General features: G+C 38.7%; 1 protein-coding gene across 1 annotated transcript; it reads left to right on the top strand.

Annotated features, from left to right (window-relative positions):
• The first annotated feature begins 86 nt into the window (after nucleotides 1-86).
• foxj2 (forkhead box J2) lies at nucleotides 87-16,713 on the top strand. Its single transcript, XM_007256458.4, has 10 exons — nucleotides 87-1,714; nucleotides 3,622-3,944; nucleotides 5,525-5,599; nucleotides 6,622-6,714; nucleotides 6,806-6,913; nucleotides 7,729-7,882; nucleotides 9,282-10,004; nucleotides 12,032-12,133; nucleotides 12,741-13,103; nucleotides 15,869-16,713. The coding sequence occupies exons 2-10, from the start codon at nucleotides 3,636-3,638 to the stop codon at nucleotides 15,976-15,978; spliced, it is 2,037 nt and encodes a 678-aa protein (XP_007256520.3). The 5' UTR covers nucleotides 87-1,714; nucleotides 3,622-3,635; the 3' UTR covers nucleotides 15,979-16,713.
• The last annotated feature ends 4,504 nt before the right edge of the window (nucleotides 16,714-21,217 follow it).

The following is a 21,217-nucleotide window of genomic DNA, read 5'->3' as shown; positions in this document are numbered from 1 at the left end:
ATATAGTCAAATGTCAAAAGGAAAATATCAGAAGGCAAAGAAGAAGAATGGTGAGAACAGTCAAGGACAATCCACAGACCACCTCCAAAGAGCTGCAGCATCATCTTGCTGCAGATGGTGTCACTGTGCATCGCTCAACAATACAGCGCACTTTACACAAGGAGAAGCTGTATGGGAGAGTGATGTGAAAGAAGCCATTTCTGCAAGCACGCCACAAACAGAGTCGCCTGAGGTGTGCTTTTGCAAGAGAGATGCTGCAGCTCTTTGGAGGTGGTCTGTGGATTGTCCTTGACTGTTCTCACCATTCTTCTTCTCTGCCTTTCTGATATTATTCTTGGTCTGCCACTTCTGGTCTTAACAAGAACTGTCCCTGTGGTCTTCCATTTCCTTACTATGTTCCTCACAGTGGAAACTGACAGGTTAAATCTCTGAGGAAACTTTTTTGTATCGTTCCCCTGAACAACTATGTTGAACAATTTTTGTTTTTAGATCATTTGAGAGTTGTTTTGATGAGCCCATGAACACCTTGTGAATAAACTCTGAAATAACTTTTCTTTTCTGACCTCAAACAGTAGTCTAAGAACCTGGTGTGCTTTGACTTTGGCAGATTGGTATTTTAATGGCGCAGTGCTTCTGCACCTGCTTGTTCACACATTTACAGGAACAGCAATGTTATTTTATTTTTGTATTTTGTTTATTGTTGATGTAAAATTTATTTCTGTGTACTGCTGCGTGTCTTTGCGTGTTTGTGTAACGAGCAGACGTGTACACACATTAAGTGTGCACACCACTACTTTTGTTTCCAAGATGGCAATGAACATCTGGATGCTGATATCTGTCTATGTTGTATTCAGTCAGTGGTGCACCTGTGTTTTCCGTTGCCAAGATAGCAATAACCAAGAAATGTACCTAAACACATCTCATTTCCAGATCACTACACCCATTAGAATAGATATATTCACAAGCACTGTTGCCATTTAAATGACGCAGGTGGGTAGTGTGAAAGTGTGAAAATAGACTGTTGGTGGGGTGTAAGATAGCAATGAACAAACTTTAGAAACTTGCTGTGTGTAGTGGATTTTTTTAGTGTACTCAACTATTATACATTAATCTTTTTATTACTACTATACTCAGTGTGTTCATTTTAAACACTGAATTCTGAACAGACCTTCCTTTTTAAAGTGTGTTTGTGTGTGTGTCTGAGAGAGCGATAGAGAGAGAGAGAGAGAGAGAGAGAGAGAGAGAGATTGGCTGTGTTATAGGGAGAACACTTCCTGAAGAGCAGACTGTGTGGGTGTGGCCAAGAGAGGGCAGCGAGAATAAGAGAGGAATACTAAAACGTCAAGCGGAGGAGGGAGGAGTGTGTGACGTCTGACCTGAGAAAGGGAGGAGAGAAAAAAGAGAGAGAGAGAGAGAGGAAGAACTTTTCCGATACTTTTCTATTTCTCCCCCTCCTTTTACTTTAAACAAATATCTTGCAGGGAAAGCGAGAAAAGCGTTGGAACGGCGAGGAGAGCAGTGTGGAGGAGAAGTGAAGGAGTTGAAAGAGGAAGAGAGAGAGAAAAAGAGAAGGAAAAACAAACAGACAGATAGGCCGAGGGAGGGAGGGAGAGAGAGAGAGAGAGAGAGGGAGCTCCTTTGCAGAGCAACAGATGACAGCATTAAAAATTGACACAGTGTGAAGCCTGGGGCCTGCTGACAGACCAGAGTATAGGTAAGTGTCTCTCTCTCTTTCTCTCTCTCTCTTTCTCTCTCTCTCACTAATTACGTCTGAGTCTATGTGGAAAGAATGTAAAAGTATCCAGCCTCGTATAGAAACAGAGCTGAAACTCTGACTGTTCCTGTTCAGAACCTTTTAGCTGTACTGCTTCTAAGCTTCCCCTCAGCGGCTCTGTTTACAGCTATAGAAAGCTCTATGGTCCACAGACGCGTTACTGCAGATCTAATCATGTGTGTGTTTAACTAATTTGTTTATGATGTGACGTAATCCCATCAACATCAATACTGTATGTACAGTGATATGAAAAAGTTTGGTCACCCCTGATCATTTTCATGAATTTTCTTTATATATCATTGGTTGTTCAGATCAGCTATTTCAGTTAAATCTATCATATAGCAGATTTAGGGTCGTTGTCTTGTTGAAGTGTCCAGCCCCGGCGCAACTTCAACATCTTTCTCACTGATTCTTGAACAATGTTTTCAAGAATCTGCTGATATTGACTTGAATCCATGTGACCCTCAACTTTAACAAGATTCTCAGTACCTGCACTGATCACACAGCCCAACAGCATGATGACCCACCACCAAATTTTACTGTGGGGATCAATAAAGTGTTTGTGTTGGAATGCTGGGTCCTTTTTTTCCATGCATAAATAACCGTCATCCAAATACCTCAATTTTAGTTTCATCAGTCCACAGTGCTTAATTCCAAAATGAAGCTGGCTTGTTCAAATGTGCTTTAGCTTTAGCATACCTCAAGCGACTCTGTTTGTGGCGTGTGTTTAGAAAAGCCTTCTTCGGCATTACTCTCCCATACTGTTCTCACCATCCTTCTCCTCTGATTATCTGAGATGTTTCTTGTTCTGCCACTTCAGGCCTTAACTAGAACTTTGCCTGTGGTCTTCCATTTCCTCTCTATGTTCATTACAGTGGAAACTGACAGCTGAAATTTATTTTTATATCCTTTCTCTAAACCACGATATTGAACTATCTTTATTTTCAGGTCATTTAAGAGTCTTGTTTTAAGGCTCCCATATTGACATGCTTCAGAGAAGATGCAAAGAGTAGAAAAACTTGCAATTGGCCACTTTAACCCTTTCTTATAATTTGATTCACCTGTGTGAATGTTGGTCAAGGGTCAATGAGCTTACCCAACAAATTTTGTGTTCCAAAGATATTCAAATCAATACAACGACAAGGGTGCCCAAATGTTTGCACCTGCCTAATTTTGTTTAAAGAATTATAGCACACTTTCTGTAAATCCTATAAACTTATTTTCACCTCTCAAGTATCACTGTGTTCATCTGCTATACGATATGTTTAACTGAAATTGCTGATACGAACGACCAATGATTTATAAAGAAAAACCTAGAAAATTATCAGGAGTGCCCAAACTTCTTTATACCACTGTAGATTGATAGATAAATAGTCAATCTTTCTAGCACTGCCATAACCCTCTAGGTCATGAAATTCAGTAGAGGATGCCCCACAGGTGCTCAATTGGGTTTAGGTCTGGAGCCATACTTGGCCAGCCCATCACCTTTACCTTCAGTCTCCTAGAGGTGTATTTGGGGTCATTATCTTGTTGGAAATCTGCCATTGGCCCAGTTTTTAAAGAGAGAGGGTCATGTTCTGCTTCACAACATGTTTTGCGTAGCCCATAGACTTAATATTTCCCCTTTAAGTAATGAATATGGTTTAATTAGCGCGTCAGACATTATAAACGAATAAGTGTGTTTGAAGCTGTGTGTGTGTGTGTGTGTGTGTGTGTGTGTGTGTGGGGGGTCTTGGTCACTCATGCAAATCCAGTGTACGTGTGAATTCAGAGGACTGGTTTTGTTCCACTGTAAAGCGCTGTGTTCTGGCCTGATTCCCACTCTTACGTAACGCTTTGCTCCACAGCCGCTTCCTCCAGCATGACGTCAGAACTGGACTCCAGTCTGACCAGTATCGACTGGCTGCCTCAGCTGGGAATCAGCTCCCTGCGCTCCGGGAAGGAGAGAGCGGAGAGGAAGCGCGAGCGAGGCCGAGACCCCGGCGCCCCCCCGGGCGTCCCCTCCACCTCACCCCCACCCAACGCCAAGGGGAAACCTCCACACAGCTACGCCACGCTCATCGCCATGGCAATAGGCTCCGCCCCTGAGAGGAAGCTGAGCCTGAATGACATCTATACCTGGATCAGCGATACGTTCCCTTATTACAGCAGAGCCGGACGAGGCTGGAAGGTACAGAATAAAACTTTACTGACTTACGATAACTAGTTACTCACAACAACGATAATCGCTATAGAACAACAGACATAAAGCTGCATAAATATGCATAAAGGTGGTAACAACACCTTCTGGAGTTAATTAATGTTGTCATAACTATTTAAAAAGGTAATATTAGTAATAATAGTAGGTTTTATATAGGTGTTATATATTGTTTAACAGGTAGACAATCTCACTGACCACTGGTTTTATGTTTATTTCTGTTTATTCTAATGTTATATAGAGTTAATTACAAGTAGACACTCTCAATGAGCACTCACTTTATGTTTATTTGGGTTTATTCTAATGTTATATAGAGTTAATTACAAGTAGACACTCTCACTGAGCACTCACTTTATGTTTATTTGGGTTTATTCTAATGTTACATAGAGATAATTACAAGTATACACTCTCACTGACCACTGACATTTTTTTAGGGGGTTTTATGTTTATTTGGGTCTATTCTAATGTTATATAGAGTTAATTATAGGTAGACACTCTCTCTGACCACTCACTTTACGTTTATATTCTAATGTTATATAAAATGAATGATAGGTAAACACTGTATGATCACTGACTTTATATTTATGTTGGTTTATTCTAATATTATATAGAGGTAATTATAAATAAACACTCTCGAATCAATGACTTTATATATTTTTGGATTTATTCTTATGTTATATTGAGTTAATTTCAGGTAGACATTCCCACTGATCACTGACTTTATGTTTACTTAGGTTTATTCTAATGTTATATAGAGTTAATTATAAGTAACCACTTTTTCTGACCACTGACTTAGCATTTATCTGGATTTTTCTAATGTTAAATAGAGTTAATTACAAGTATACACTCTCATTAACCACTGATGTAATTTTGGGGGGTTTTCTAATGTTATGTACAGTTAAATATAGGTATACACTCCCTTTTATTTTTATATGGGTTCTTTTTAATGTTATATAGAGTTAATTACAGGTAGACACTCCCTCTGATTACTGACTTTATGTTAATTTGGGTTTATTCGTATGCTATATAGAGTTAATTACAGGTAGACGTGCTTACTGATTACTGACTTTGTCTTTACTTGGGTTTATTCTAATGTTACATAGAGTACATAATGTTACAAGTAAACACTTTCTTTGACTACTGACTATGTTTATTTGAATATATTCTAATGTTATATACAGTTAATTACAGGTAGACACTCTCACTGAACCCTGATATGTTTATATGAGTTTATTCTGATGCTGTATAGAGTTAAGTTCAGGTAGACACTCTCTCTGACCATTGACGTTTTGGGTTTATATTTTACTGATAGATTTAATAGAGAAAATAAATGCTAGTGTAGCTCCATATTCCACACTTAACAACCTGGAAAGAGGAAACCTACCATCAGCTCTCTCTGTGTGTGTGTGTGTGTGTGTTTGTATGTGTGTCTTACTGAATATGCAGGGCAGTTATAGCAATTAATATATTATTGCAGACAATAAATTATTATATTATATAGAGTTAATTACAGGTAAACTCTTACTACTTTCTGTTTTTGATTTTTGATGCAGAACTCAATCCGGCACAATCTCTCCCTGAATAAATGCTTCCGGAAAGTTCCACGGCCACAGAGTGACCCTGGAAAGGTGATGTTCTGATACTTTTACTGTGTTAAATCTATTATTGTAAGATGATAATAAAAAAAAAAACTTCAGATAATTTTAACTTTTTCCTACCATCTCAGTGTCGCATATTTTGAGAGTGAACCTGAGATGGTTTCATTATTGTTAGCAGTTAGCAGCGGTTAGCAGTGGATGCTTCATTTTGAGATGATTATGAATTGCAAAGGTATTTTTTATTGAACTTGAGTGTAGCTTTATATATTGTGCAGCTGGTGAATTGGATTAATCTCTTCTGATTTAAGTTCTGATAACCAATGTTTAAATAATTTTATAACTGATGTTATTGCAAAGCGCCTTTACAGAAATGTGGTAGCAGGATAGAGAATCAGACAAAAAATTAAACATACAAACACAGAACTCCCAGTGAGCAACGAAGGCAAAGAAAATGTCCCTTAGAGCTGGAGAAAGAATAAATAGAATTGACAATATGCAGTATTATAAATGTGTGGTGAATATACCAGCCTAAATCAGGAAGAGAAGTTAAGCTAAGCAAACTAAACTGTAGTTCTTAAAAAATATATTTTAAAGTCAAAGAAGGGTTGGATGTTATTCTACTCATATTTCTCTTCTGAAAACAGTTTACTTGAGTGAGTAAAGCACTTTCGTTTATTTACATTAAGCTTAGATTTCCAGATTTCCACTAAGGCTGGGTGCAGCAGCATTAGCATTAGCGGCTAACCACAAGTAATAGCCAGAGTGATATTAGCTAGCGATTCATCCCACGTAGCTTGTTTTAACATGGTAAACACACAGACTACTGTCCAACATACATGCCTCTGAAGGGTAAAAGAGATAGTAGTTGGCGGCTAATGCTCCTCCTTAATACCTGGCCACTAAGCACTAAGGCCACTAATGTTTTTCGAGAAAATTAAAGGATTTTAAATGTGCCTTATAGTCTATGCAACCCCTACCTCCAACAAATCTAAAGAAGCTGATTTCACACCACAATCATGTTCTGTCTGATCTTTCCGTTTTCCATGTTTCAGGGTTCTTATTGGACCATGGATGGACCTCTTTACCAGCCTCAGCCCAGAGGAGTTAAGCGACCATATTCCACAGACGAGGTGGAGGAGGAGACGGTAAATATATCCGACTATTTATGTGTTTTTCTTAATAAGGGAACAAACACAGGTGAAATATGAGCAGTATTTCTCTCTACTGTTCCTTCAGATTCCTGAAAACACTCCAACTTCTGAGGACAAACCAAATATCAGTCAAATAGAGCCCCTCCCACTTCCACCAGACATCAAGACTACTCTGTCCCCACCTCCTTGCAAGGTAGGAAAATAATGGTTTAAATCTGTGGTTTGAGGAATATACAGAGAAATGCATTCAGTCTTTGGTGAACTGTTTCTGTACTGTTACTGTCCTAAGCCCTGTATAGCTCCGATGTTTCAGTAAACTGATACTAAGCATTATAGGTGATGCTGAGATTGCTGGTTTGAATCCCGGTCATGCAGCTTGCCATCAGCTGCTGGAGCCCTGAGAGAGCACAATTGGCCTTGCTCTCTCTGGGTGGGTAGATGGCGTTCTTACCCCTCAACACTCCTAGGGTGATGTTGATCAACACGAGTCGCTTGTGAGCTGATGTATCAGAACCGAGTCGCTGCGCTTTCCTCCGAGTGCGATGTGATGCTTCTCAGCAATGCTGCATCAGCAGCAGCAGTTCGAAAAGAGGCGGTGGCTGGCTTCACATTTGTCGGAGGGGGCATGTGCTAGTTTTCACCCTCCTAGTGTTGAGGCATCACTAGTGATGAGGGGGATGTACAGCTGAGTAGCCTAGCTAAACCAGCCTAGCTAAATCAGGGAGGAAAAAATGGGAGGAAATTAGATATAAAACTGTAAAAAACATTATTTAATTAATATTTATTTGGGTTTTTCATTCATTATTTTTGGTTGACAAATTCAGTTCATTCCTCGTCTTTCTTGTTTTACACAACTATGTACAAAAATGGTTTATTGTGAGAAACTATTTCCTTAAATAAGTTGTTACCTCCATGCTAATTTCTAAGGTACCTGCTTCCATTAGCGATGTACAGTATGTTTTTAAATGAATCTAATAAATTTAATTAATTGCATTTTTTTCCCCACAGCGCCCCTCAGTCACATTTACTACAGCCACCACTGCCTCTCTCCCTGCGGCTGATCAGCCACTCCGCTTCTCCTTCGCGGACCTGAACCTGCCAGACCTCTACAACTCATTTCAGTCACTCTGTCGCTCCATGAGGGAGAGAGTCACCTCGCAGTGTGAGTGCCAAAGTCCAAAAATCACTATATGTATGCAATATGTATGTATATGATGTACACTCCCCTTCAAAATGATTGAAACAGTGAGTCCAATTACTTTATTTCTGCTTTAAATTAAATTTGACATTAAAAGATGAATATGAGACAAAGGCTTTCAGATTTTATTTCTATGTATTTACATCTGGATCTGATACACACTTCAGCATCTTCTCCCGCCATTTTTTGTTGTAAGCAAATATAATGAGGCATGCGACTGTCAGGTGTGTTTTGTTTCCCAGGTGTGTCCTGATACATAGATTTGGGTTTTGTCAGTGCAGTCCGTGCATATATAGTTGGAGGAGTAAGAGAGAGAGCTGTCTGTGGGTAAAAAAAAAAAAAAAAAAAAAAAAAATTGAATCTGATTCAAGATGGAAAATCAATCAGAGACATTGCATAAATGTTGGCAACAGCCAGTACAACTGTTTGGAATGTCCTGAAGAAGAAAGTCATCACTGGTGTACTAAGTAACTTAATAAAAATATGTAAATAAAAACCCTAAAACAACTGTTAGTGACATTAGCCACAACCTCCAGAGAGCAGGAGTGAAGGTATCACAATCTATTGATCACAGTGGACTTGTATTGGAAGGCCAGGCTGTATAGGTAGACCAGCCTATGGACTGATTATGGATCGAAGAGACAAATATTAACCTTAAACAATATGATGGAAGGGCTGAAGTTTGGAGAAGCAAAGGATCTACTAATGATCTCTAACATACCGGCTAATCTTCATTGATGTAAAGTAAACTCAGAAGTCCACCGAAACATTTTGTGTGTCAATTTAAAAAAGATGTGGCCAAATCGTTTGTAGTCGAGAAGGTTTTAGGCTGGCCTAGTCAATCTCCTATCTTATATACCCTATAGATCATGCATTTTACCTTCTAAGAAGGAGACTGAAGGGAGTAACCCCCCGAAACAAACACAAGCCCCAAAAATAGGAATGCAGAAGTTTAGTGATGTCAGGGAGCTATAGGCTTGATGCAATTATTACTTATTGCAAACAACACATTTAAAAATAAATATTAACTCTTATAATTTTTTATTTATTTTAAGTTGATCTGTTTTAAAACTTTTGCTCACGAGTTGATTTTCTTTTGAATTGTGTATCAGATCAAGATATGAAATGTTAATATTTTGTCTTATATTAATCTGTTAAGGTCAAACCTAAATGTTTTTGTTTACATCAAAAATACATGGATTGGTCTCACTGTTCCAGTACTTTTGTAGGGAAGTGTATTGATCATGCAGTTGTAGTGTTAAATAGGAAGGTGGAATATTGGAATATTGGGCAGTATTTCTATCTTAGCCATAGTTTTGTAAATCCAACTGGAGAAAGTGAAAGTTATTTGTCTTTCTTACAGCCGACGTTCCCAATTTACTCGGAATACCCAGTGATTTTACACCACTCCACACGCCAACCTTGCCTCCTCTGTCTCCTCACCCCTGTCCCAACCCCAACCACACCTCTAACACACACTCCATTCCCACTATTAACCCAAACACACACTCTATTCCCACTTCTATCCCAAACACACTTTCTATTCCCACTTCTATTTCAAACACATACTCCATTACGACTGCTAATCTGCATGCACACTCCACTTCCACTGCTAATCCTCACTCACACTCCTTTCCCACTTCTGTCCCAAACACACACTCCTTTTCCCCTGCTAACAGCAGTCTAATTCCATCTGCTAATCCCCACACACACTCCTTTTCCACCTCTGTCCCAAACACACACTCCTTTTCCACCGCTAATCCAACCGCACACTCCATTCCCACTTCTGTCCCAAACACACACTCCTTTTCCACTGTTAACTCCCACACACACTTAATTTCCACTGCCAACAGCAGCCCCATTCCCACTGCTAACCCTCACACACACTCAATTTCCACTGCTAACCCCCACACACACTCAATTTCCACTGCTAACCCCCACACACACTCAATTTCCACTGCTAACCCCCACACACACTCAATTTCCACTGCCAACAGCAGCCCCATTCCCAACACTAACCCCACCTTCACTACTAACCAAAACCAACAGACCCACGCTGAACCTGACAGGCTGCTACACAACAACGGTGAGTACCCCACACTGTTCATTCACTCACCTGCACTCTTCATCTAACAATGTCTGAAAATTTGACCTGGTAACACTTAGCTAGCATGACAATACCTCCCCTTTTTTCAGACATCTACTCTTTTTTAGTGCAGTGCTTTTTTACCGACGTGGAACCGGCACGGTTCTGGTTCGCGAACCTAATCTTGAACCGGTTCGCCGTGTTTCCACCAACAAAAGTAGGTTCTGGAACCAAGATCGTTCGTTCGCAGCGGAAACCAAAGAATACTTGGTTCCTCAGCGCGAACCGTGGCAACATCTGTGGGCGTGTCTGAGAATGCACAGTGGTCTGCTGAGAAAACACAGTATTTACTCTGGATTTGGTGTTCTCTGGAGTTTCAGGATCAACTTGAAGGGAGAACTAGGAAGGAGAAACTCTATGATTTATCTCAGGCAGGATCAAAATGTTCACACGAAAGAGCAAGTGATAAACAAGCTGAAAAAGCATAAAAATGAAGTGGAGCTGGGCGGGGAAGTGTACCTGCGTTTTATGATGTGCTGGACAGTGTGCTGTGCAGTAGGTCAGCTAAACAGATGACTGGGGGCGCTGAATTGGGCCACAGCAGACAATAGTGCCGGTAGGTTTATTGGTGTGACGTTTTGACAGATCCACCAAAACTAGTGGAAATGTGGGCCGGTTTGCTGAAAAGCACTGCGGTTCTTATAAGTCTGAACGGAACAGAGTTGTGCCCAGTGTTTCTAAATTGTGTAAAATGTCCATGATTTTATCAGCATTGTCTTCTATATGTACAGTATCTCACAAAAGTGAGTACAGAAGTTTTATTACACCTTGTAGTAGGACAACACTATAGAACTAGTTTACTGGTGTGAATGGGGAGCCACTGGATATTCAACATGGCACCTCATGGCAAAGAACTCCCGTCCTCTAACTGAGGATATGGGACTTTGCAAACCGCAGGGCTAGCGTGCCGGACCACTACAGCTAGTCAGAACACATCTCTGTGATGCTTATTCAGGCATACGGACCACTCATCAGACGTGCCAATTCAGGACGGGCGCATGTGAAAACCTGGACTTTTTTGAGCACACTGACTGGGCGATGTTCAGAATCGCTGGAAAGGTACACAAATCAGTGACAGGCTACATCCGCAATTACCTTAATTATGTTACTGTTGCCACAACCTTCACAGCACACCCCGACCAGAAGCCGTGTGTGACTGCAGAGGTGCGTGCGCTGCTGAGAACCAGGGTCAAGGCCTTTAAGTCAGGGGATAAGACGGGCCTTAGAACAGCCAGAGCCAAGCTGACTCATGACTGTACTGCAAAGTACAGCTCAAATCACATCATGAAGTTTGTTGATGACACTACTGAAGTTGGCCTCATCAGAAAGAAGGATGAGTAAGCATAGAGAGAGAAGGTGCAGTGGCTGACGGACTGGTGCAGAACCAACAACTAAATGTGGATAAAAAAAAAGAGAAGGTTGTTGACTTCGAGAGCACCAGGTAACCACCACCAGGTTAGCATCCACTGCTCTCCTGTGGAAATTATGAAGAGCACCATTCACCATGTGTTTACATTGCAGAGAACTTTAATATCAGCAATATTTTTCTGATATTTTCTAATCCATTACGTGGCGGGACACAAAAGAAAATTCTGTTTTGGAAAATAAAGTGTAATGGGATGGAGTGCTACAGACTATTAGCTCTCCAGCCCAGAGGGTTGTTGAACTCAATTGCAGAACAGTTGATCTCAAAGCAGGTAAACCCAAGAAGAAAGGAAAATAAAAAAACATACTGCTACTCACCCGGGAACGAACATGTATTGTCAGGGTCACAGTCTAATACACTACTGCTGCCCAGGCTAGTGAATTGGGACATGCCTGGGAAAAACGCCCTTATAATGTTAAAAAAATGTGTAAACTCCCTGTGATTTTTAATATTAAAAATAGTATCAATATTTTCTCTAAATTAATTTGTAGTTCTAAATTGCTGTCTGTTTTTAATTTTTATACTTTTCTTTTGTTTGCAGTTGTTCCTGCTGACTGGTTCAGTCATGCTGACTCTCTGAGAGAGAGTTTCAGGATTGCTAGCAGTTTGGATTGGTCCAACATTGATCTCACCAGTTACCCAGGTCTGTATTTATCTGGGAGAAACACATACTATGAGAGATTACAGGTTTACTGATATTTAAGGAAGAAAAGCAGTGCGATATCTAGTTAGAACTGTGGTTAAACCCTGGTAAAAGGACAGATACTGAAACCCATGGCAGAAATTAATGCTGGAATACAGGACAAATGTAAGGTCATTTTACACCACTGGGAACTGCTGGATCCTGTAGATATGCTATGTCTCAAATAGGTGGTGCCGTTTACCACACAACCAGAATTCTTAAGTAAGGTAAGTAGTAAGGTGCCTACTGCCTACAGATTTTAAATGATCATTATAGTCCAAAAAATATGGTACCTGTAAATGTGGTGTTGGACAATTTTTATGACAAGAATTGAGATTCTAATGATCTGATTAGTTAAATCAAGTATGCTGAAAGAAGGGAAAGCCATAAATCTGCCTTTACTAGCAGACAGTGGACGCTGTGTTTAAGAACTCCAGCAGCACTGCTGTATCTGATCCACTCCGATACTGATCCACCATCCGCACAACACACGCTTACACCTCATACACCACCACCACACTATGGGGTCTCATTAGAGCTGTAATCTCTCTGTGTTTCTGCTCCTCAGATCTGGTGGAGAGCATGCGTCAGGCGGAACTGTGCGACTGGGCTCTGGACCCGAACCTCTTCACCTCGCTCTGCGATTCCCTCAACCGCTTCTTCACCCAGAAGGGTCTGATCAGCTCCTCGTCCGGCAGCCAGCCCTCTCTGAGCCAGCTAGCTCAGCCCCCCGCCGGCATGCCCCCTGCTGCTCCTCCCACTCTGGCCAGTTTAACTCACCCGTCTCCGCTGACCTTTCCCGCCCAGCACCAGCCTTTCAGCGGTGGACCTTCTCTGCAGAGCCCCCGGAAACCCCTGACCCCTCACAGCCACGTTCCTCAGAGAAACCTCGAGAACCAGCCGGCTACTAGCCAGCCCATGCCTTCCAACGGTGAGACCACACACACACACACACACACACACACACACACACACACACTGCTACCTGTTCACTTCCAGATAAAGCTCTCTTACACCTCTACACCTGCTTTGAACACAGAGCTGCCAGAGAACATGCACTTTCAGGTTTCAGGTTCCCTATAGATGGTTCTTTTCACAATTATGCTGTAGGGCATTATTATTCTTCATTTGCTTGAATGATCAAAATTACTCAGGGTCTGTTTGGATCTGGTCAATCCAGAATATGTTTTATATTTTAGATTCTTGTGTGAATTGTGTGAAAAGGTACTGTTGGTTTACAGTGTATACCAACAGTATACAGGTACACAGTGAATAGCCCTATAATGTTCTAATGCATATTATGGCAAGAACTACAAAGCTAAATTATTAACTATATTAAAAATTACTGTATTTTTCACACTATAAGGCACAACAGATAAATGTTGCACTATCAATAAATGTCAAGAGGAAGATAGATAATCACAAGCCATCAAACCAAGTTAACTGCTCGAATTTTCACGGCAGGAGTATAAGCCATAAGATCACTCAAAAGCAGTGTAAAAGACTGGTGGAGGAGAACATGCCAAGACGCATGAAAGCTGTGATTAAAAAATAGGGTTATTCCACCAAATATTAATTTCCGATCTCTTAAAACATATTTAAGTATTGTTGATTCTAAACAAATATGAAATTGTTTTCTTTGCATTTTTTGGGGCAAAGATCACATAGAGCACAGTATCTTTTTATTATTTTGACCTATTAAGTTTTCTTTGGAATTTGGGAGAAATGTCAGTAGTGTAAAAAAATAAAGCAACAATGTTCTTTTTACTCAAACTTTTACCTATAAATACAGTGCCTTGCAAAAGTATTCACCCCCCTTTACATTTTTCACATTTTGTTACCTCACAACCTGGAATTCAAATGGAATATTTGAGGGTCTGCATCATTTAATTTACAGACCATGCATACAACTTTCAACATTTAACATTTTTTTTTATTGTGAAGCAAACAACAAATAGGACAAAATAACTGAAAACATCAGTGTGCATAACTATTCAACCCCGTAAGTCAGTACTTTGTAGAGCCAACTTTTGCAGCAATTACAGCTGCAAGTCGCTTTGGATAAGTCTCTATGAGCTTGCCACATCTTGCCACTGGAATTTTTGCAATTGGATTAAGGTCTGGGCTTTGACTAGGCCATTCCAATATGTTTACACGTTTCCTCTTGAACCACTCAAGTGTTGCTTTAGCAGTATGCTTTGGGTCATTGTCCTGTTGGAAGGTAAATCTCCGCCCTAGTCTCAAATCACTGACAGACGTAAACAGGTTTTGCTCAAGAATATCCTTGTATTTAGCACCATCCATCTTCCCCTCGACTTGGACCAGTTTTCCAGTCCCTGCTGCTGAAAAACATCCCCACAGCATGATGCTTCCACCACCATGTTTCACTGTGGGGATGGTGTTCTTGGGGTGATGAGATGTGTTGGGTTTGCGCCAGACATAGCGTTTTCCTTGGTGGCCAAAAAGTTCAATTTTGGTCTCATTTGACCACAGTACCTTCCTCCATACAGTTTGGGAGTCTCCCACATGCCTTTTTGCAAACTCGAAGCGAGCCTTCCTATTTTTGCCTGTAAGTAAAGGTTTTTTTCTGGCCACTCTTCCATAAAGCCCAACTCTATGGAGTGTACGGCTTATTGTGGTCATATGAACAGATACTCCAGTCTCTGCTTGGGAACTCTGCAGCTCCTTCAGGGTTACCTTTGGTCTCTGTGCTGCCTCTCTGATTAATGCCCTCCTTGACCGGGCTGAGAGTTTTGGTGATCGGCCCTCTCTTGGCAGGTTTGTTGTGGTACCATGTTCTTTCCATTTGATGATGATGGATTTGATGGTGCTCCGGGGGATCATCAGAGATTTGGATATTTTTTTTATAACCCAACCCTGACTTATACTTCTCTACAACTTTATCCCTGACTTGCTTGGAGAGCTCCTTGGTCTTCATGGTGTTGTTTGGTTAGCTTAATGGTGTTGCAGCCTCTGGGGCCTTTCAGAAAAGGTGTGTATATACTGACAGATCATGTGACACTTAGATTGCACACAGGTGGCCTTCATTTCACTAAGCATGTGACTTCTGAAGGTAATTGGTTGCACCAGAACTTTTTAGGGGCTTCATAACAAAGGGGGTGAATACATATGCACATGCCAATTTTCAGTTTTTTATTTTCATATTTTTTTTATATACATATATATTTTTTCTCATTTCACTTCTAAAACGTAGACTATTTTGTGCAGATGCATCACATTCAATTCAGATAAAAAAAAAAAATACATACAGGTTGTAATGTAGTAAAATAGGGAAATAATCCAAGGGGGTGAATACTTTTGCAAGGCACTGTAGTAAAATCAGAGAAACTGATCATTTTGAAATGTTCTCTAATCCTTTTTTTCTGCTACTATATTTTTTCATGCAAATATATATTCAACTATTGATCAGGCTGTAATTCTCAGATGCTCAGCTTTCAGTTCTATCTCTTATGAAATAAAAATAGATGAATAAACCTTGTGTCGACTGTTGTACTTAATTGTTGTGAACAGGTGGGTTTAAACATGAGTTGGAAAAGTATGAGAACCCCTGATCTAGGAGAGGTCATAATGTTTTGGCTCAATCTTTCAGCTTTTTTTAAATGAGGGTGTACCTGATACCTGACTTGTATCTTGCTGTTTTGAGTCAAATCTCACAGTCCTTTCTCTTTCCCTCAGCCCTTCAAACACAGCCTCTGACTCCTAGAAGTCGACCTCCGATGAAGCAGCTCCACAGCAACAGTGAGGAGATCCAGGACGACTTCGACTGGGATTCGCTGATCGTGTGAAACACATTTCAGTTTAAACACACATTTTACATTTCATATGACCACCTCCTCTTTTTGTTTCTACACTGACTGCCCATCTTTCAGCTCCACTGATCCTGTAGTTTTGTATCTGTTTCTGTTCTGTATACTTTATTAGTATCCTTCTTTCACCCTGTTCTTCAATACTCAGAACCCCACAGTATAGAAAACAACCACAGAGCAGTGATTAGCATGGTGGTGGTGTATGAGGTGTTAGTGTGTCAACTAACTTTTAGAGTTAAAGCAGGCAGTACTCTTAAATGTGCTGGGCAATGGGTGGCTAGACCAAGAATAAAGAACACTGCTTTAGTCTTTCATTAGTTTATTACTCTGTAGGCAGAAGTGTAGATACTAAAGTTTAAAATACTTCTGTAGAAGTTGAAGCATCAACTCTTAAAGCGTTTTACTCTTTAAGTAAAAGTGTGAAAGTACTGCTCTAAAAACTACTTTAATCAGGGGTTTTTAACTACAAGTATTCTCAGTCCGGGACCCATATTTTCTCATGATCATTAAGTTGCGACCCACTTTTATAGAATAGATACAAAACAAATATATTTTTTGAAAAATAGCCTTCAAAAACTAATTTAAATATACATATGCATGCAAAATAAATTTAAGAGAATTTTTAAAATAAAAAGTAACATGACAACTACATGTATAAAAGTCACTACAATAAAAATAATTCTCATAAATATAATTCATAATATATATATATATATATATACATATATGTGTGTGTTTATATATAAAATATATGTGTGTATATATATACACACGTGTGCAGGTGTGATTGATCACAGTATAAACCAATAGGTTGTCGGAATGGTATATGTTTATACTTCTCTACATCCAATCACAATAAGATCTGGATGGAGAAATTTATCTGGATAGGGTTTTTTTTTTAATAAAGATTTTTTTTTATTTGTAAGGAGTAGAAACTTTACTTAAGTAAGGTAACAAATTATTTGTACTTCACAACACACACTTACACATCATACCTCACCACCATGCCATCCTATAATAACAGCTGCTCTGTGGTGGGTTTCTCTTCTGTGAAGAACAGGGTGAAAGGAGGAGGATAATAATAAAGTATGTAAACAGAAAACAGATACAGAACTACAGTCTGTAATTTTTATAGAACTACAAAGTGTCCTATATATGATCAGTGAGTTTGATAAGATGGACAGTGAGTGAAGAAACAAAAGGGGGTAGTCATAATATTCTGATAGAAAAAAAAATTAGAGACCACTTAAAAATTTCAAGTTTCTATCATTTTGCCAAATTGAAAACTTTTGGAATATAATCAAGAGAAAGATGGATGATCACAAGCCATCAAACCAAATCAAGCTGAACTGCTTTTTTATTTTTGCACCAGGAGTAAAGGCATAAAGTAATCCAAAAGCAGTGTGTAAGACTGGTGGAGGAGAACATGCCAAGATGCACGAAAACTGTGATTAAAAACCAGGGTTATTCCACCAAATATTGATTTCTGAACTCTTAAATCTTTATGAATATGAACTTGTTTTCTTTTAATTATGAGGTCTGAAAGCTCTGCGTCTTCTTTATTATTTCAGCCATTTCCCATTTTCTGCAAATAAATTCTCTAAATGACAATATTTTTATTTAGAATTTGGGATAAATGTTGTCTGTAGTTTATAGAATAAAACAACAATGTTCATTTTACTCAAACATAAACCTATAAATAGCAAAATCAGAGAAACTGATTCAGAAATTAAATTGGTCTCTAATTTTTTTTCAGAGCTGTATATTTATAGGAGACACATGCAAGCACATAACATGCAAAAACAAATCAAACCCAGTGGAGCTGCCCAGTGCCAGTCTACCACCCTCTGAAGATTGAAGGCTGGATGGGAGGTGGCACTGAACAGTTCTCCACATCACTGCTGCTGCTGGACTGATGGACTGTCTGCAGCAGCTGTTCTTTACATTGAGTTAAAGCAGCGGTGATGTGGAGGAGGAGTTGGGAACAGTGAGCCAATCACAGCCCTCGGACTCCGAACTGGGATGGGACTTTTAAAATATGAAGACATTTTTAATCTTCAACTGTCTGCTAGTTTTGCCTTCCAGCCATGCTGTCTATAAAGTGAAGAGTCTAACGAGGAATTCCACGACTTTTCTAAACGTCCGTATTCTACGGTTCAAGTCACATGATTTTAATGATGTTTGCTGTGCCGCCATATTTAGGATCTTATTTCTTACTAAAATTAGCATCTTACTGATATAGAAAAACACTGGTACCTCTACAAAATCCATAAAATATCTGTTCATAGATATCATTAAGCACATCTTTCCCAGCTTAGCTTGGCAAGGGTATTCTGTTTAGTTCTAATAATTGATAATTGCTACACATTGCTACCCATATTTTATTATGTTGGCATGTAATTTTCATGACCGTTCAAATTTTCTCTGGTGGATTATTCCGTCCAATCTGAGCTCACTTACAAGGCAACACAAATCAACAGCACTAACTAGCTAGACCCGTCACAATAAGAATATTTTGTGGATGATATTTCGTCTCAGACATTATTGTGATAAACAATGCTATTGTCATTTTAACACCATTAAATGCCACTGATGACATAATATAACAAAGATAAGGAAATATAAAAAAGCAATATACCCTTTTAAAATTAACATTGTTGTTTTATTCTATAAACTACGGACAATATTACTCCAAAATTTTTAAAATAAAATTGTCATTTGGAGCATTTATTTGAAAATAATAATGAATGTCTGAAATAATAAAAAAGCTTTCAGACCTCAAATAATGCAAAGAAAACAAGTTAATAAAGTTAATTAATAAAGTTAATAAAGTTAAATTAATAAAGTTTTAAGAGTTCAGAAATCAATATTTGGTGGAATAACCCTGGTTTTAATCACAGTTTTCATGCATCTTGGCATGATCTCCTCCACCAGTCTTACACACTGCTTTTGGATAACTTAAAATTCAAGACCACTTAAAATGGAGAGTTTCTTTGATTTTACCAAATTAAAAACCTCTGGAATATAATCAAGAGGAAGATGGATGATCACAAGCCATCAAACCAACCAAGCTGAACTGCTAGAATATTTGCACCAGGAGTAAAGGCATAAAGTTATCCAAAAGCAGTGTGTAAGACTGGTGAAGGAGAACATGCCAAGATGTATAAAACTGTGATTAAAAAACAGGATTATTATATATATTATATTCCACCAAATATTGATTTCTGAATTGAAAGCTCTGCGTCTTTTGTTATTTCAGCCATTTCTAATTTTCTGCCAATAAATTCTCTAAATGACAATATTTTTATTTAGAATTTGGGTGAAATGTTGGCTGTAGTTTATAGAATAAAACAACAATGTTCATTTTACTGAAACATAATCAGAGAAACTGATTCAGAAACTGAAGTGGTCTCTTATTTGTTTCCAGAGCTATATATATATATATATATATATATATATATATATATATATATATATATATATATATATATATATATATATATATATATATATATATATGAAATGCAGGTGTTTAACACTCCTCAATCAACATTGTCAACATAGAAGGATAATATTACCACCCACAGTGGACAGTGCAGTGCAGTGGGTGGTAATGTGGTAATGATCGTGACCGGCAGCATCTGGTTAAAATTGTCCATGTGAATAGACAAGCACCCCACACACATATCCCACAGGTTAGTGCAGTGTTCTATAGCTTCCATTGACATGCCAAAAGTCATGGGACACAATATTAGTTTGTGTCTAATGACTTATGGCATATGGCATGTCAGTGTTGTGTAAATATTTGCTGTATTTAATTTAATTATGGAGACATTTAGAAAAATCTGTGGAATTCTAGTTTAACACTTTTTGTTACAAACTTTAAAACAAACCAATTTACAACTATTTAGACAGGACTTTATGATTTGTTTGCTGTATGTTTGTGTGTTTCTTAAAAGGAATATGATATTTGCACTGGTTGGCTAAATTTTTTCAGAAGACATGGCCTTGCTTTCTTGATTTTTTTATGCTTTAATATAAAGAGACAATGTACTGAATGATATGCTTGTATTGTGTTGCATAGAATTTAAATTCAGCAAATTCAGTAAACAGAGCAGTAATGTTTCATTGCACTTTAAAGGGGGCATATTACTGTATACCTATTTGTACACAACATAGAATAGGTCTATAGGCTTTACAAACATGCTAATGAAGTTCTTTACACAAAATCACTCTCATATAAAGAGATCTTTTTAGCTCTATTTTTGCCAGATTCCGTCCTTTTCAGAAAGAGCCATTTAAGAGCTCTGTCACTTTTATGCTAACAAGCTGTTGCGCTGTTAGTTGTGCTAAATGGCAGAACACAAACAAGCTAATTCATGTGATAGAAGCACAAAACATCTTCCTCATCTGCTGACTTGCCATGGACAGTGGGTACAGATCCCTCCCTCAGACAAAGTCTGCTGGCCAATCCTGCTGTGTACTCTCTGAAGTTCTCAACCAAAATTACCGAAATGGCGGATCTTCATCTAGTGGATCTAGTGGGCGGGGCTCTGATGCGTAATATGTCCCCTTTAATATGCCGGTCAGACTGTTGTAATGAATTACGAGTTTGTCCATATTTATACAGTTTTTTTGCACTTGAAGTTTTGTGTATGTATGAATATATATACTAACACTTTGTTGGTCCTGCTAACTAATAACTGCTATCTTGATCATTTACATTGTTGCTAATTTACATTATATGGGTAATTGGGATTTCCATGAATGCATTTCTTATTAGAATTAAACTCTTGCCACACACCTTTTTTTCATTATTATTTTTTTTAACTATTTAGTGAAGCTGTTGAAAGTTAGCCAATCCATCAACCTTCACATTTTTCTACATATCTTCTAGGTCAAAACCTGTCCATTTTATTTTTTTGTTTTCACTTCAATAAATCAAAATGAATTACTTATGCAGCTTATTTTCTTGTAAAAAAAAAATCACGAGTGAACAGCAGTTGACAGTTCACTTTTACAGTGTAACCGAAAGAAAGCACTGAATCAGCAGGAAGTGAAACTCTAAATCTAAAACTCCCTTAATCTAAAAGGGAAAAGTTCATAATGTTGTGTCTAAAGCTACGTTCACACAGCAGGTGAAAGCGGCCTGAAATCTGATTTTCTCATTATATTAGGTGTTCATTTTTTGGCTGTTCACACAGTCTTTCTAATGTGA

Source organism: Astyanax mexicanus, chromosome 6 (genome assembly GCF_023375975.1).
Source record: "Astyanax mexicanus isolate ESR-SI-001 chromosome 6, AstMex3_surface, whole genome shotgun sequence".
Classification (NCBI taxonomy): domain Eukaryota; kingdom Metazoa; phylum Chordata; class Actinopteri; order Characiformes; family Acestrorhamphidae; genus Astyanax; species Astyanax mexicanus.
The sequence above is the reverse complement of the archived record's forward strand: the minus strand, read 5'-3'. Positions and strand labels throughout refer to the sequence as shown.